General features: G+C 43.8%; 1 protein-coding gene across 1 annotated transcript in view; it reads left to right on the forward strand.

The window, feature by feature from the left end:
* ZDHHC15 (zinc finger DHHC-type palmitoyltransferase 15) overlaps positions 1 to 16,286 on the forward strand; it is a 61,437-nt gene extending 45,151 nt beyond the window's left edge. Inside the window, exons 9-12 of the mRNA XM_040404852.1 lie at positions 11,377 to 11,503; positions 11,615 to 11,724; positions 12,200 to 12,280; positions 13,642 to 16,286. Of these exons, the coding sequence (XP_040260786.1) occupies positions 11,377 to 11,503; positions 11,615 to 11,724; positions 12,200 to 12,243 (281 nt within the window). The 3' untranslated portion in view covers positions 12,244 to 12,280; positions 13,642 to 16,286. The remainder of the gene's footprint in view (positions 1 to 11,376; positions 11,504 to 11,614; positions 11,725 to 12,199; positions 12,281 to 13,641) is intronic.
* Positions 16,287 to 18,301: the final 2,015 nt, after the last annotated feature.

Genomic DNA, 18,301 nt, shown 5'->3' on the forward strand with positions numbered 1-18,301 from the left:
CCATTACTCCTGGCTGGCTCTATGGTGTTCCATGCGGCACTATTTCCCCCTACCGGGCGAGATATACAGGCCGCCTTCAATTGCCATAGCAATTGCACCTGTCTTTTTCCAGCCACCTTGCTCCCTTCATAGGTAGAGTACCTACACCATCTCCTGATGCTGTATCCAATATCCCTGGTGGGCTCTATTGTGTTCCGTGCGGCACTATTTCTCCCTTCCGGACGTGATATAGAGGCCACTCTCAATTGCTGTAGCAATTGCCTCTGTTTGGTTCTAGTGGGCACCAAGCTGCCACCTTGCTCCCTTCATAGGTAGAGTACCTACACTATCTCCAGAGGCTGTAGCCGTTGCTCCTATCTGGCCTTATGGTGTAACTTGCGGCACTATTTCTCCCTTACCGGACAAGATATTGAGGCCACCTTGTATTACCGTGGCCACTGCACCTACTTCATCATAGTGTGCACCAAACAGCCATCTTACTTCCTTCATAGCTGAAGTTCCTGCACCATCTCCAGATACTGTTGATGCGGCCCGGTTTCCCTCTTTTCAGGTGAAATAGAGGGCCTCCTGTCGTTCTTTGTGGTACTGTGCGGCCCTATTTTCCCCTTCCCGAGCGGAATATAGGTACCATTGCTAACGCGGTAGCCGTTGCACTTCTCTGGTCCTAGGGTGCACCATGCGGTCACATTGCTCTAATCTTAAATCTAGTACCTCTTCCATCTCCAGCTGCTGTACCCATTGCACCTGTCTGGTCGTATCTCTACACTACACAGCCGTATTTCTACCTTACAGGTTGAGGACCTGTACCCTCCAAATGCGGTCGCATTCCCGGATGCTGTGGCTTTGTTTCCACTTTCCTTAGAGTGCAACATGCAGCCACTTTACCTCGGTTTTAGGCGTGTATTTTTAGTATCCAATGTGCTGGGCCCTATGGTGCAATCTGTGGCCCATACAGTTTCTGTATTACTGGGTGCTTCCTTCCCCGGGCTCTAATCTGTGCTGCAGATGTTGGTTACTTCCCTTTTTGGTTCTTCCATACATCTGCCACTCCGCTACTGTCATGCTCTATGGTCTCCTTGTACTTTCTCAAGGCACTGTCCACAACAGGCCATCCTGGTTCAGCATGTACATGGTAACCATATCTGGCAGGGGTGGGCCAGCCCAACCCCCACCTCCACCTTGTCGGTCTAGTGCTACTTCTGGTGTACCCAGTATATGGCTGATCTGTTCTGATCTGGTGGGTGGTCCACATACAACCACGCTCCCTACACCATGGCCAGGTGGTTGTTGGCTTTTTGTGCTAGGGTTGCTCTTGCCATCCCTATAAAAATACTACTGTCTGCTGCACTCCGCGTTACCCCATATTATAAAGGAGTACTCGCGTTGTTTTCAATTACAGGGTGGACCATTCCTGGTGGAGTACAGTGATCTCCACTGGATCTTCTCCTTGTTGGGGTACGTAGCTTGGTGAGCAGCGGCCGCTGCAGCAGTTTTCGGTCATCACTGGATGTCCTCCGCCACACGGAATCCTTCTGGGGTCAGCGACATTATCCTCGTTGGACGTTCTTCCTGATGAGTCAGGGACAGAGCCACTGAGCGCCACACACCTGCCTGGTAGGCGTATTTTCTGCTGATTGCTCTGACATCGGACAGGGTTCCGTAGTTCCTTCTGGGTCCGGGTGTTCCCTTATATTCTCTGCTTAGTTGTACTATATGACAGAGGGCAGTCCCCTTGGACCTTGCTATTGTCTGCGCCTGTCAGGTACTTTATCCCCCTGGGAGTCTTCTGTATGTCGGTCGCAGCTGGTTTCTACATTTCGTGTAGTCACACCCAGTTTCTTTCATAGCGACTTCGCCATTCCTTATGCATATGGGTGTCTGTCGATTTAGTGGTACAACCCAAGCCGCTGTACTTGCCCTCTCCGGGACAATGTATGCAGATTGCTAGCCACTATTCTTGGAATGGCTAGTTGTCCATGGCCAATTCCTTCCCCTATGGTGGTTCTTTTCACTTTTTCTTGGATATTCTGGCTTTTGTTGTCCTCTGGTGGTTCAGTTCCTGGTTCCTTGTGAGCCCATACCGGGTACTCCTTTCTGGAGTCCCTGTCCCCGTTTATTTGACCACACAGATTCTGTATGATCGTTGTTTGGAGGGGGCCTGGGTTAATTGTTCCCCTTGTGGGTTCCAATAGCCTTGTGGACCTCTTGGGATTTGACAGTTCTCCTTACTGCAGCAGGAAATTGCATTTTTGAAAGCTGAAATATTTAAATTATCTGTTAAACAAACTCCAGCTAGGACTGCTGCAATGCAGCTGCCACAGAGGACCCCCAGAAATGGCAGATGGGTTACTGTAGGTTCTGGAAGTCTTAGAGTGGTGGATAGAAGACATGTCCCACAGTCGGTGGTTCTCCATAATTCATTTGCAGCACTCTCAGAATGTAAGGACAACATGGATATGGACTCAAGCACAGAGGGTGTGAAACCATCGACTCCTATGTCTAATGTATGCAACAAAAAAGATAAAGTGAAGTCTCAAAGGAAGCAGCTGTTGCTGGGTGATTCAATCATAAGAAGTGTGGAGCTTAAAGAAAATGGTTTTGTGAGATGTCTCCCTGGGGCTACTGCTAGAAGAGATAGAAGACGTATTATTAATATTGTTAAGCAAGCAAAGCAGGAAGGGGACGTGGATGTTCTTGTCCATCTAGGGACAAATGACCTGGCTTGCAATGAAGTGTCAGAGGTGAAAAAAACTTTTATCACACTTGGTAATGACGTACAGGATTTTGCATCCAGCATTTCATTTTCTGAAGTTCTGCCTGTGCATAATGTTCAGAATAATAGGCAGAGGCGCATAAAGGAGTTCAACATATGGCTTGGTAAATGGTGTCAAGAGCAAGGATTTGGCTTTGTTTCTCATGATAGCTCTACTTGGAATAGAAAGGAACTGTACAAAAAAGATGGTTTGCATCTTTCTCTCAAAGGAACAAATGTACTTAGTGAACAACTCCAAGAATTTGCGGAAGAGTATTTAAACTAGGAAGGGGGGGCAAAAGAGTTAAAATAAAAGAGTCCAATTGCCCCCCGAAACAATGCCAGAACAGGTCAGAAGCTCAGAGGTTAAGAAATGATAAGCTCAGAGTCCTGTCTACCAATGCTCGCAGTTTAGGTAAAAAAATCAATGAACTTGGGTCAATAATGGCATCTGAGAATGTAGATTTAGTGGCTGTTACGGAGACATGGTTTAATGAAAGAAATGACTGGGACATAACCATACCAGGGTACTCTTTATACAGAAGAGACAGAGAAGGCAAGAAAGGAGGAGGAGTGGCCCTGTATGTGAAAGATAGCATTAAATCTAACCTAATACAAGTTGGTGAGGCCAACATAGAGTCAGTTTGGGTTACGTTGCAGTTTGCTAACCATGCAGTAACTCGTGTAGGTGTGATATATAGACTACCTGGTCAAGTTAAAGAACTAGATGATCTACTAGTTGAAGAAATAGCTAAAATGACAATGAAAGGAGAAGTTATCATTATGGGAGATTTCAATCTTCCAGATATAAACTGGAAAACCAAAATAGCAAGTTCTACCAGGAGTACAGATATTCTAAATTCCCTACTGGGGTTATCTCTACAACAAGTGGTTGAGGAGCCAACCCGGAGGGAGGCCATTTTGGATTTGGTATTCACAAACGGGGATTCGGTATATGATGTCATTGTAGGCGAAACCTTGGGATCTAGTGATCACCAGTCAGTGTGGTTTAATATAAGAACTGTGAAAGAGTCCCACCACACAAAAACAAAAGTTTTAGATTTTAGAAAAACAGACTTTTCAAAAATGAAATTAGTCATAAATGAGTCCTTATCAGACTGGAACGGATTACATGGAGTCCAGGAGAAATGGGACTACTTAAAAGGTGCATTATTGAAGGCAACAGAAAATTGCATTAGACTTGTCAGTAAAAACAAAAAAAGGAGGAGACCACTGTGGTACTCAGCAGAAGTGGCCCAAATCATTAAAAATAAAAAGCTAGCATTTTGTAATTATAAAAAAACCCAGAGCAATGAAGATAAGGAAATCTACAAGATTAGGCAGAGAGAGGCCAAGCAAGTTATAAGAACTTCTAAAGCGCAGGCAGAAGAAAAACTAGCTCAGTCTATGAAAAAAGGGGATAAGACATTCTTCAGATATATAAATGAAAAAAGGAAATTAAAACAAGGAATAACTAAATTAAAAACAAAGGACGGAAGGTATGTAGAAGAGAATAAAGGGCTAGCCGACTGCCTTAATGAATACTTCTGTTCAGTTTTTACAAAAGAAAAAGGAGAAGGACCTCCACTAGAAAGAATGACTAATAAATCGTTTGATGCATGTATCTTTACAGAGGAAGATGTTCTAAGTTTGCTGTCTAAGGTGAAGACAAATAAGTCACAGGGGCCTGATGAGATACACCCAAAATTATTAAAAGAGCTTAGTGGTGAGCTGGCAAAACCGTTAACAGATTTATCTAACCAATCATTAGTAACAGGAGTCGTCCCGGAAGATTGGAAATTGGCTAATGTCGTGCCCATTCACAAGAAAGGTAGTAGGGAGGAATCGAGCAACTATAGACCAGTGAGTCTGACATCAATAGTAGGCAAATTAATGGAAACCCTATTAAATGATAGGATTGTGGAACATCTAAAATCCCATGGATTGCAAGATGAAAAACAACATGGGTTTACTTCAGGGAGATCATGTCAAACAAATCTTATAGATTTTTTTGACTGGGTGAATAAAATAATAGACGGTGGAGGTGCAGTAGACATCGCATATCTAGATTTTAGTAAGGCTTTTGACACTGTCCCACATAGAAGACTTATCAATAAACTGCAGTCATTGAGCATGGACTCCCATATTGTTGAGTGGATTAGGCAGTGGCTGAGTGACAGACAACAGAGGGTGGTAGTCAATGGAGAACATTCAAAACAAGGTCATGTTACCAGTGGGGTTCCACAGGGATCTGTACTGGGACCGATTTTGTTTAATATCTTCATAAGTGATATTGCAAAAGGCCTCGCTGGTAAGGTTTGTCTTTTTGCTGATGACACAAAGATAGGTAACAGGGTTGATGTTCCTGGAGGGAAACGCCAAATGGAAAAGGATTTAGGAAAACTAGAAGAATGGTCAGAACTCTGGCAACTGAAATTTAATGTGGATAAGTGCAAGATAATGCACCTGGGGCGTAAAAACCCAAGGGCAGAATATAGAATATTTGACACAGTCCTGACCTCAGTATCTGAGGAAAGGGATTTAGGAGTAATTATTTCAGAAGACTTAAAGGTGGGAAGACAATGTAATAGAGCAGCACGAAATGCCAGCAGAATGCTTGGATGTATAGGGAGAGGTATAAGCAGTAGAAAGAGTGAAGTGCTTATGCCGCTGTACAGAACACTGGTGAGACCTCACTTGGAGTATTGTGCGCAGTACTGGAGGCCATATCTCCAGAAGGATATAGATACTCTAGAGAGAGTTCAGAGAGGAGCTACTAAACTAGTACATGGATTGCAGGATAAAACTTACCAGGAAAGGTTAAAGGACCTTAATATGTATAGCTTGGAAGAAAGAAGAGACAGAGGGGATATGATAGAAACTTTTAAATACATAAAGGGAATCAACTCGGTAAAGGAAGAGAGCATATTTAAAAGAAGAAAAACTACCACAAGAGGACACAGTTTTAAATTAGAGGGGCAAAGGTTTAAAAGTAATATAAGGAAGTATTACTTTACTGAGAGAGTAGTGGATGCATGGAATAGCCTTCCTGCAGAAGTGGTAGCTGCAAATACAGTGAAGGGGTTTAAGCATGCATGGGATAGGCATAAGGCCATCCTTCATATAAGATAGGGCCGGGGGCTATCCATTGTATTCAGTATATTGGGCAGACTAGATGGGCCAAATGGTTCTTATCTGCCGACACATTCTATGTTTCTATGTCTATCTTCCCATCCTCCCACTTCAAGTACCTGGTATTGAGTGGTTTAGTGCTACGGTTTGCATTTCCACCTTATGGTCTCCTTCGGAAGGGACTTCCTCCTGTTTGTAGAACCTTCCTCCTTAGACTGTTCGGAGTACTCTCCTTCTCCTCCCATGTCTCTCAGTCCAGTGTGTCCCTGCTGAGATTTCCTGGGCCTGCATCTGGTTCCCTTTTTTCCCTGATACTTCATTTGGCCAGAGTTCCTCCGGTCTTGCGCTTCTCAGCGATATTTTGTTTTCAGAGGCTCGTTCCTCGTCTCCTGGTTTTGGGATGCAGGTCTTATCTTTTCTCTTTTCCTGGCCTTTACTTACAACCCCCTCCCTTTCCAAGGGTTGGTGGTTTCCCTTAGCGCCTTTGGGGTTCTCACCTTTCAATAGGGCGCTTAACTTCATCACCTGCTTTGCGGTGAGGGGAGACCTGCTCCCTTCACATGTGAGCCTTACTATGGCTTCCCTCACTCGATTGGCCTTCAGTGATTCCATGTTTCCTTGCTCCCCTGGCCTGTCAAGGGTTGGCCACAGGGTGTTTGTGCTTTGGCCTGAGACAATTAAAATGTTAGGTAGCTCCAATACGCGGTGCTGTCCTACTTTCTCTCCAGCCTTTGGCTGAGCTGGGTGTTCCCCTTTGCCTTCTTCTTGCATTGGGGACTTTCTCCCAGGCATTTGTCCTGGGGTGCTGGCAGTCTTCACTGTTGCTTCCTTGGGGTTTCTCCCTTGTTATGAGGCTTCTTGCCTATTCCGTGCTTTTCTCCTGTTGGGTCACATGGTTCTCCTGCACCGGCCGGTCTGCCCAACCGGTGGCATGGCTATTCATTTCCCACCCTCGGGGACTGCTTTGGGACGTCCCATGGTGCTGTGTCCCCCAATGCCATGCACGAGAAAATTTGATTTTTTGTACTCGCCGTAAAATCCTTTTCTCGTAGTAGGCATTGGGGGACACAGATCCCACCTTATGTTTTTTACGTCCGCTTCTCCGGGCTGGTCTCTTGATCTTTCCCAATACGGGAGTTGTTGGTTCCTTGCCTTTCTTCTCTCTCCTACTGCTTTTGGTACAAACTGATCAGCCTAGTGCCTGTGGAGAGGGTATAGCCCAATGGGGAGGAGCCAACACTTTTTATGTCTAGTGTCGCCTCCTAGTGGTAGTTGGACATATACCCATGGTGCTGTGTCCCCCAATGCCTACTACGAGAAAAGGGTTTTACGGTGAGTACAAAAGATCCAATTTTTACAAAGGTGTTCATATACTTTAAAGAGGTTCTGTCACCGAGATCAACCCTATTAAACCAGACAAAGTGCTTGGTGGGGCTCATTATGCTGATTTTAAAGTGATACCTTGTTTTTTCTGTACAATAAACAGCTGCAGAGATATCTGTGTTTTTATTCATATGCAAATAAGAAGTTCGAGCACCAGGAGGCAGGGCTGAATAGTTTGAGCACTGCCTTGTTATACCCCCTGAGCTCTGCACACTCCCCCTCCTCTTGCTAGATATTCTGAGGGTACAGCTGTGTGCTAGCATGTAAATATCATACACTCTATGTACTATAGCTTCACCACATTGAGATCTGTTCAGAAAGCTAATATTACATATTACTGCTTTATTTACAGGCACAATATATGATAAGAAAGATACCAGTAATATGTGTTGGCTTATAAGCATAGAAAAAACATGTTTTTCAGTAGTGGTCTGCCATGCATATAGAGATCCCAGGTTTAAGTCCTAGGAGAGATGTAAGTTTTCTTTCAGTTATTTTTTTATTTTTTCTCTCTTTTATTTAAAATCCATATTAAAAGGCTATGCTATAACATATAATCCAATAATATTAATAATTAATAAAAAAAAAAAAGACTTACTGTATTGAGAATAGTGTTTTTTTTTTGTTTTTTGTTTTTTTTTGCTAAAACCTATTACTGGTTTATTCATAGACACGATATATGATTATAAAGAAACCAGTAATATTTATTAACTTTCAAAAAAAAAAAAAAAAAAAACATTATTCGTAACATAAGGAATAAGACTTTTGAAGTCTCTCCCAATATTCAAACCTGGGATCTCTACATGCAAAACCACTTAACCACTGAGCTGTAACATTACCACACAAAGCAGTATGTTTTTTCTATGCTTATAAGCGAACACATTACCAGTGTCTGTATATTCCTATATTGTGCCTGTGAATAAGGCCTCATGCACACGAACGCATTTTGTTCCACTTTTTTTGTTTTAGTTTCTTTGTGGATAGGATACGAAGCCATTTATTTCAATAGGTCCGCAAAAAATGTCCGCATCAGTATGTCCGTTCTGTAGCCCCGCAAAAAAAAAATAGAACATGTCCTATTCTTGTCCGTTTTAGGCATTGTTACAATGGATCCACAAAAAAAAAAACGGATGGCTTATGGATGTCATAAGTTTTTTTTTGCGGACCGCAAAACACATACGGTCGTGTGCATGTAGCCTAAAGCAGTAATATGTATATTAGCTTTCTAAACAGACCTCAGTGTGGTGAAGCTATAGTACATAGAGTATATGATATTGCTAGCACACAGCTCTTGGACACCACCACTGATCAGTTGTTCCCTGCAGCCTCCAGTAGTTGCCGTGCTGGGGTACTGCAACTCGGTTACCATTGAGGAGAATGAGAGCTGAACTGCAGTAACTCGGGTGCAGGGAACAGCTGATGAAGGGGTGTGGGGTGTCGAGCCACCAATGATCAGATATCAATGACCTGTCCTGAGGGCAGGTTATCACTACCAGGAGCCTTGAAAACCCCTTTAAGCATTACTGCAGGCCCTTAGGCCTCTTTCACACCACCGTCTGCTGGCCGTGGCTGCATACGGCGGGTCCGCAATATACGGGGCACCAGCCGTGTGCATTCCACATTACTTGAATAGGTCCGCAAATTTGGATGTGCGGAATGGAACGGAAGCACGGAACGGAACCCCACGGAAGCACTACCGAGTGCTTCTGTGGGGTTTCGTTACGTGCTTCTGTTCTGCAAAAAGATATCTTTTTGTGGAACGGACGGATTGCGGACCCCATTCAAGTGAATGGGACCGCGATCTACATGCGGCTTCCCCACGGTCGGTGCCCGTGCGTTGCAGACCGCCAGTCGTGTGCTAGAGGCCTTATGCAGAAGGATTAGCCCTTCTTGTCATCTCTCTCCAGAGAGCAGCTAGAAAAAAATCACCATTCGTAGTCTTTGTGCAGCTGGTATGATACAAATTTCATTTCTTTGCTTGAAAACTGCAGCAATACGGCTAATATTATAATGGTGTGTTGCTGTGGCAACCCTCGCACAGACTTCTCTAACTCCCAAGTAATTATGAAGCTTTATTGCAGGGGATTATTGCTTAATTAGGAGCATTTTGTGTGCAAAGTAGAGGTTGCCTTGCACTATATATTCCACTAGTACATATCCTCCTAAAAAAATACAGAATAAAAGGCCTCCCTTGTACTCGTGCCCTGTGCTGCAGGTTTTATAACAATATATTCTGTAATACAATATGTTGCCAGTCCTCAAGAGCACTGGTAAATGTGTGGTAAATGAGGCAGTAAGAGCAGAAATATAAAGTGGCTCTATCAGGATTCTCACGCAGAAAGATGAAGGACTGTTACTGTACGGCAAACCTAATTATTTTTAATGAAATGGCATGTAGACAATTTCATATGTCCATTCCTCATTCATTGATTATTATTACCTGTGATAATATTGCAGTATCTTCCAATGATCTACTATGATCAGGCAGTTCCATATTAACAGTGCACTTGGAGCCTAGGCCAGATTCACACATGCGTATTCTGGATGTGGGAATCCCAGCTTGATAATGAATTTAATGACCTGAACACACAACATCATGGGGATATATTAAACCTGTGGTCAGACCAGGAAACACATCTGGAATATGGATGTATGAATCCGGCCTTAAAGGGGTTGTCCACTCTTTTACAGGTGATGGCCTATCCTCAGTCCCTTCAGTGGGAGCAGAGCTGCATTAACCAGTTCTGTCCACTGCACAATGCAGAGAGCTGTTTAGTTGCAGTGCCGATGTTACTGCAGAAAAGGTGGGGGGGGGGGTGGAGTTGGTCTCCCACTGATCATATACTGATGGCCATCACTTGTAATGGGGTGGACAACCCTTTTAAGAACATCCATACCCAGTAGAACTAATTAGGAGCATCTGTATGTCTGTTCTGCAAAAAGATAGAAAATGTCCTATAATTGTCTGCAAAATGCGGACCCCTTGAAGTCAATGGATGCGCAAAAAATGCAAACTGCAGAATGGATATGGCCCGTGTGCATGTGGCCTTATTCTCAGTTGTCCATAGAGTGCACATGGAGACAGGAGTTTCTGCTCAGTCAAGTACTGGGCAGTATAGACGTAAATAAAGCACTTTAGTGAGATATAATACTTTCTATTAACTGAGATAGTCTCTTTGTCTGTGTTTGTGTCTCTCTCTCTCACCGCTGCTCCTTCTCCTATCTTTGTCTCTCAAAATGGATTTAGCATAGAATTCAGAGAGAATGTTAGTTTAGGAAAGTGGGGAGCAGGGATAAGAGGAGAAATGTATTTCTCTATAAAGTTTCTATTTGCTTGTATTATTGATTTATAGAAAACTGCATGTCCATTTAAATCTGCTTTATGACAACACTGCCCCTGATAGAAGTCGCAACGGGTAACATTGTCATTTCCTCAGTAGTACAGCCTCAATATTTGGGCCTAGCTTTTAGCAATCATATCTTAATAATTGAAGTGAAGAAATGATAAAAGGTAGAGATGAGAGAGTCAATTCAGACTAATCTAATTCATTCATTATTGGTCCTCTGGAGCACTGAATGGCTGGCCCCTCTTCTCAAGAGACTCCCCACCCCATTGATTGACTGGCCAGACATCTTGTCTGGCACTGTTGTTCCAAGTATCAGCGCAAGTGTACAAGATCTGCTGCTGCTACCTGAGGAGTGTAGATACTGTGCATGTGCCGCTGATGTCTGGGTACACTTATAAGTGGAGCCAATGGCTTTGTGTAGAGACGTGCCACTTCCAGGTGTACCCAGACCTCAGAGGCTGTATCTGTGCTCCTCAGGTAGCTGGAGCAGATTTTCTACATTTGTGCAGATATTCAGAGAAACTGTGCTGGCATGAGATTGACAGGGTCAGACGAGATGTCTGGCTCTATCAATTAAGGGTAGGGGGAGTCTCTTGAGCAGAAGGGGCTAGCCGATTGGTGCTTCAGAAGGCTAATTTTGAACGAATTTGATTAGTTAGAATCGATTTGTTAATCTCTAATAAAATACACATGAAACAGCACTATTCCCCCGTCATTGCCTTATCACACCAATAACATGTTCATTTACTTTTGCAATTTTAGAGGCCTTTTCAGCCCCGGTGTTTCCCACTGGTTCTGATAAGAATGGCTTCCACTTGGGCATCCGAAAAAACTTGGAGCAAGTGTTTGGGAAGAGGAAAAGACTTTGGTTAATTCCTGTTTTCACAAGGTACATTATATGGTTTTGGGTTTCTAATTAACCCTAATTAATCCATCATATCTTTCACAGTACTGCTTATTCGGTGCCCCTCATCATTCATAGCCTCTTCTCTTTTCTTAGCATTGGGGATGGACTTTCATTTCCATTGAGGATGGTTTCTGAATCTCAAAACCCGCTCCTAGGCAGAGACCATCAATGGGATGATGAAGGCACAGATGACGAGAACCCAGGTATTTTACTGGTCACTGGAAGGAATTGTAATTCTCTTGATCTGGTCATCTTACCTGACTGCTATTTATTATGCCTGGTTTCTTCTATAGCTTGTATGTAATTCTCCAGCTAGTTACGTATTATCTTGTAGTCTTTTTGTTGAGTCTGTATATATTTACTAACTACTGGGCTTACAGGAGAGAAGAACTGTGACAGTGAGAATAGTGCAGAATAGTGCAGTAGTACGTACCGAAGATAGACATGTAGCGATGGTTATGCTCTCTTGGGCTACAACGGTTATCAAAGCTGTTGTTCAGTTTGGAAAACCCATAAGGTAAGTTGGGACCTGAATGGTGAAGAATTACATAATGCCCTTTGAAATCCGTTTGGCATGCTGTATAGGGGGACACCCTCTGTTATCTCTTCGATATGTCATTTCTACTGTCCTTGCTCCAATGATGTGTTAAGACTAATTGGCCAATACTTTCTCTTCAGTTTCTCATGAATCATCACACATAGTCCTGGAAATGGACACATAGTCATCTGCAGATCATTAGCTGGGAGTTGTTAAGATTGGTAAGTCTGACATGCATGTGACTTGTCTTAAATTTTTATGATTATCTTCCCGCATTCTGTTCAAGACATCATGCACATGGCCTCGTTACAGATCGGTAACATGACACATAATAGACTATGAGCCCATACTGTTCCTCTAATTTTATACGTATATGAATCCGTGAAGAGAAAAAAGTAGCATGCCCCATCACATGCTATATTATACAGGTAGTATTCTCCCATAGAAGCATTGCTTCTAGAGGAGAATATGGTGCCTTATAGAGGCCTTATCTGGTGCCACTTGGAGTGCCTACAGGCTTATCGTTGGCTGTAGGGCTGCAGTAAATGATTATTTGAGTAATCGAGTATTCTATTGATTTATTTTTTACGATTGAGTAATCTAATAAAAAAAATGAATTAAGACAGTGCCATCAGCTCCACTCCCCCAGTGCCATCAGCCCCGTTCCCCCAGTGCCTTCAGCTCCACAGTGCCATCAGCCCTTCCATGCCATCCATTGCCATGTCCCCCGGTGCCATCAGATCAGTCCCTCCATGTCCCCCGGTGCCATCAGATCAGTCCCTCCATGTCCCCCACTCCCATCAGATCAGCCCCTCCATGTCCCCCACTCCCATCAGATCAGCCCCTCCATGTCCCCCACTCCCATCAGATCAGCCCCTCCATGTCCCCCACTCCCATCAGATCAGCCCCTCCATGTCTCCCACTCCCATCAGTCAGCCCCTCCATGTCATCCATTTCCGGCTGTCCCCCTTCAGTGCCATGTCCCCAGCACCAGTGAAATAAAATACTTACCTTTCCTGTAGGGGCGCCGCTCCACAGCTCCTTTTTCTTCTTCTCCGCGCGCTGCACTGGATCCTGACATCACACAGCGTCGGGTCATAGTGTGCGCTTACGCACACTATGACCTGACGATGTGTCAGATCCAGTGTAGTGCAGTATCGGACGGAGCTGACCACCGAGCGGTAAGTAATAGCAAGCGCTTCACTCCCGCTCCGTGGTCACATGACACATTGATGATTTTGATGATTTTTTTGTGTAGAGTTACTCGATTCAATTGAGTAATCGTTTCAGCCCTAATTGTCTGTATGCTAGTTTTCTGGCTCCACCACACTTTTTATTAAGACTGGTGCATGAAACAAATCTTAATAAATTACCACCTCCGTGTGCTGCTGATCTAAGAGTCCTTGCAAATTTTATTGAGCAAGAGGCGATGGCCATTGTAAGACACCTCCTTATCATTGGGGAAACAGTAGAGTCAGGCAAGAAGAATCTAGCCTGTTCGACATTTCCAACCTTATGTTAATTAGACGTAACTATATAATTAGGGTAGATTTTATCAGTTCTGATCATTTCTGTATTGCAGGGGCCAGAACACTGGGAATATTGCATATAACATCCCCAAGCTAGAAGATCGTCCCATCCAGACATGGCACAGCTGCAGGACGTCATCCTCAGGAACGGTTCCGTCTGTGTTCTGCCCTTCATTTTAGGAGATTGTATGTATTTGGTGGGTGGGGAAAGAGGCACAGGACCATATTTATTAAAACTCTGTGCATTCTTTCTATGCAAGAGAATTTTTCAGTTGCACAGTGATAATGTGCTTTAAACTTTTGATATTATTTATTGATTTTAGACTGGTTTTGGTTTTTTCATATTTACTTGTAAATTGATGCTGGAAGGGCATTTCCTTGTAAGATCTCTAAGCAATGAAGTTATGTTATTCTGTGCATACATACACTGGAGACTGTTGGGATCTGTACACAATTTCCAGTATAGATTGAGGAGTATTTCATGTCTTGGTAGGTGGGATTTTTTGCACTGTAGAGCAATGCTGGGCAGATTCAAAACCAACTTGGTATCTCATGTGCCCGCTTTGTTCTTTATCTCAGCCTAAATCCATTGTCATTTCTGTACCAAAGCATTACTTCTGATATATCAGGGGCCAGAGTACTAATTCCGGCATCAAATAGTCCAAAAGGTCTGACAGACAGCTTGTTTCCAGTGCAAAATTGCATAATTGCCCTGGTTGTCTACAAATAATCTGTATATACCTTTTCTATGATTGTCTGATACTCCAGAATACTTGATACTGTACCACGTCAGATCACATTAACGCCGGAATAAAGGAAGTTACGGTCTGGTAAATTCCTGATTGCACCACAGTTGCCTGGAAGTAAATGGTGTGATTTGTACATAACTCTGTATGACACAACAGCAGCACCATCCCTAGAATTACATCCATTATAACAAGGCGCTTGTGTGCCCTATTCCTTACTGCTGCAGTTGGACTCCTGTTCTCTTAATGCCCCATGCACACGACCATATCCGGATGTGGTCCGTGTACTGTCCTTATTGTATTTGAAAACGACAGTATGTGGTCTTCGTTTGGTGGACATGTTCTATCTTTTTGCAGAACAGACATACAGACGCGGAAAGCACACGAATAATCCGCCTGCTTTCGGCACCTTTATGTCCGTTCCACAGAAAGATCGAACATGTCCTATGTTTGTCCGCAAAACGTGGACAGCGACCCTTGAAGTCAGTGGCTAGGCAGAAATGCGCAAAGGATGCAACACGGACCACATCTGTATTTTGCGGATCCGCGAATTGCAGACTGCAGAACTGATATGGTTGTGTGCATGGCGTTTTAATCAGAGAATATAATTATGTGGGTATATGATTTCCATGATCCCTACTTGTTATGTGTATTATTTGTAATGTATGCTCGTTCATTTGCAGATATGTGATGATGGGTTAACTTTTTTCAGTATTGCGTCCATAACAGGAGAACTGGGAAAATATTCTCTTGATGCTTGACCATAGTTAATAGTGAAAAGTGTAACTCCACTTAATCATAACTACTGACGCGGTCACCAGTTTTATAAGTGAAGCAAACACTGGGTTACTTACTTGGACTGACCTACTTGTGTTCTTAAGTAGCTCCAGCAGGAGCCGAGTGCTGGCGTCGGCACAATACTGTGCATGCGCCAGGGAGTCTTTATAGTCATAAGCTCTCAGATGCCTCGTGAATGGCTGACAGCCCTCATCACTGATATGGGGGTGGTAGGAGCCGGAGCTGATGCATATGAGGACTCCCTTGCGCGTGCACTGGATTGTGTTGACAACGCACTTATTTCGCACTGGAGCTGCTCAGTACTGATCTTTAAGAAAACCACCAGGTTAATCCCAGTAAGTAACCAAGTGTTTATTTTAGGGTCTGTCACCAGTTTATTCTGCCCTCAGATCAGACAGCATAAAACTGGTGACAAGTTCCCGAATAGGGCAGCAAAAATGGTGACAGATTTCCTTTAAGGCTGTGAATACACAGCAACACAAATTGCATGAAAATGGTGGTGACAATGCAACTATAATTACGTCTTACAAAGAAAAACAGTTGGTAGAGATCTAGCCTTAAAGGGGTATAACCATCTCCGTACAGACCAGAACAAACTCCATTGGCCTCACTATCAAAACTATCTGAGCCACTGCTTACAAAAACATACAGTGGTATGGTATACAGTTGCTTGAAGGGGTTGTTCAGAATTTTTGTTTTCCAAATGTCCTAGCCAGTGCGACCTGTGGAGAGAGCTATACTTAACTTCCCCCTGAGACTTTGTTCGGGCCCTGTGACTCTTGGGCTGTTTTCACAAGACTTCCGTACCCGACATGGACTCGATCACGTGTGCCTCTGCAGCCAATGACTGGACTCAGTGCTGACATGTCCCCAAGTAGCAAATCACTGCTGGGTCGTGTGCCACGTCACCATTGAGGCCAGTTGTTGGCTGCAATGGCGCAAGTCACCTCTTCTGTTCGGGAAGTTTACATGTGGGGATCGGACGCCACAGAGCCCGAATGGAGCAGTGCGTGTAGTGTAGTGTAAGTGTAGATCTCTTCACAGGTCCCACTGGAGGACGAGGAGCGCATTAAAAAAAATCAAAAAATCCTGGACAACCCCTTTAAAAGGGTTATCCAGCAATTACCTATCCTCAGGATGGGTCATCAATATCGGATCAGCGAAGGTCTGACACCCAGGACCCCCGCTGATCATCTCTCAGACGAGGCCGGTGCTCCGTGAGCGCTGTAGCCTTTTCCTAGACCACGTGACGTCAGCGTACATCGGTCACATGGCCTAGTTGCCATGAAGTGAATGGGGCTGCACTGCAATACCAAGCACAGCCGCTATATTATGTATGGCACTGTGCTTGGAAGGCCCCTAGAGCCCCAGGGATCGCAGCGGCAGCTTCTTTAATCAGCTGATCAGTGGGGGGTGCTAAGACTCTGCCCCGCCACCAAACTGATGATGATGACCTATCCTTTGATCATTATCCATCACTGGATAACTGCTTTGAGTCGCCTATACTGTGTGGACTGGGCCCAGAGAGGTCCATAGACAATATATATTCATGGTGGTAGAAGTTTCTGCTAGGGACTTTTAATAAATGAGGCCTTATATACAGTACGTATACTGTTCTGGCCACCATGTATTTCAATAAACTATTCTGATCCCAGATAAGAGATGTTCCAAAGCCTTCTAAATTAATATAGATAACACTTTAGGCCTCATGCACACGACCGTATTTTGTTTCCGTGTCCGATCCGTTTTTTTTTGCGGATAGGATGCGGACCCATTCATTTCAATGGGTCCGCAAAAAACGCTGACAGCACACCGTGTGCTGTCCGCATCAGTATGTTCGTTCCGTTGCTCCGCAAAAAAAATAGTGCATGTCCTATTTTTTTCTAGTTTGCGGACAAGGATAGGCATTATTACAAAAAAAAAAACAGATCCGCAAAAAAAAAGGATGCCATACGGAACGTCATCCGTTTTTTTTCCCGGATCCGCAATTTGCGGACCGCAAAACACATACGGTCGTGTGCATGTAGCCTTAGGCTACTTTCACGATCCGTTCAGGTAATACAACCGTCTGCATCCATTCAGAACGGATCCGTTTGTATTATCTTTAACATAGCCAAGACGGATTCGTCTTGAACACCATTGAAAGTCAATAGAGGACGGATCCGTTTTTGATTGTGTCAGTGAAAACGGATCGGTCCCCATTGACTTACATTGTGTGCCAGCACAGATGCGTTTGGCTCAGTTTTATCAGACGGACACCAAAATGCTGCAAGCAGCCTTTTTTGTGTCCGTCTCCAAAGCGGAATGGAGACTGATCGGAGGCAAACTGATGCATTCTGAGCGGATCCTTTTGCATTCAGAATGCATTCGGGCAAAACTGATCCGTTTTGGACCGCTTGTGAGAGCCCTGAACGGATCTCAGAAACGGAAAGCCAAAACGCCAGTGTGAAAGTAGCCTAATCTCAGGCAAATAGTTCTGCAGGTCTCACATTACCGTAATGTGCTGCACTTTACTAGGGGCAGCAACACACACGCATGACTGTTTGAAAGCGAGTGATGACAGAACAATTCCTCCATCATGCACCACAGCCATCCTGAGAAGTAATATTCCTGATTGCTGTCATTTGTCTGAATCAATAGACTTTATTTGTATGAATGTTGGATCCTACCAGAAAACGGCTGCTGCTGTTCTCTGCAGGTTGCAGCTGCACGCCATACAGATAATGGAAATGGGCTGTTTGAGAGTCATTTTTCTTATTGTGCGCTATGTTCCTAAGCAGGACTGGAACTACTCTAGGCCTTTTTTATGTTTTATACAGTGATTATTTTTATGCTCTTGCAGGGATTTTTTTAAGGGACAATAACCTTAATTTCCTCAGTGTTTTTTTATTTTATTTGCTGCCTGTCAAATAAATCAATGTGTGTAATTTAACTACCATTGTGTGCAGTGTTGTCTTGTAATGTCCAGGATTATCCCACACAGTGCAGATTGTAAAGCTTAATGATGATTTTTTTTCAATTACTTTGACTTTAAGGCCCCTTCCACGCGGGTGCAATGCGTGAAGTGAACGCATAGCACCCGCACTGAATCCTGATCCATTCATTTCAATGGGTCTGTGTACATGAGCGTTTTTTTTTTTTCACGCATCAGTTCTGCGTTGCGTGAAAA

The sequence above is a fragment of the Bufo bufo genome, chromosome 8 (genome assembly GCF_905171765.1).
Source record: "Bufo bufo chromosome 8, aBufBuf1.1, whole genome shotgun sequence".
Lineage (NCBI taxonomy): Eukaryota > Metazoa > Chordata > Amphibia > Anura > Bufonidae > Bufo > Bufo bufo.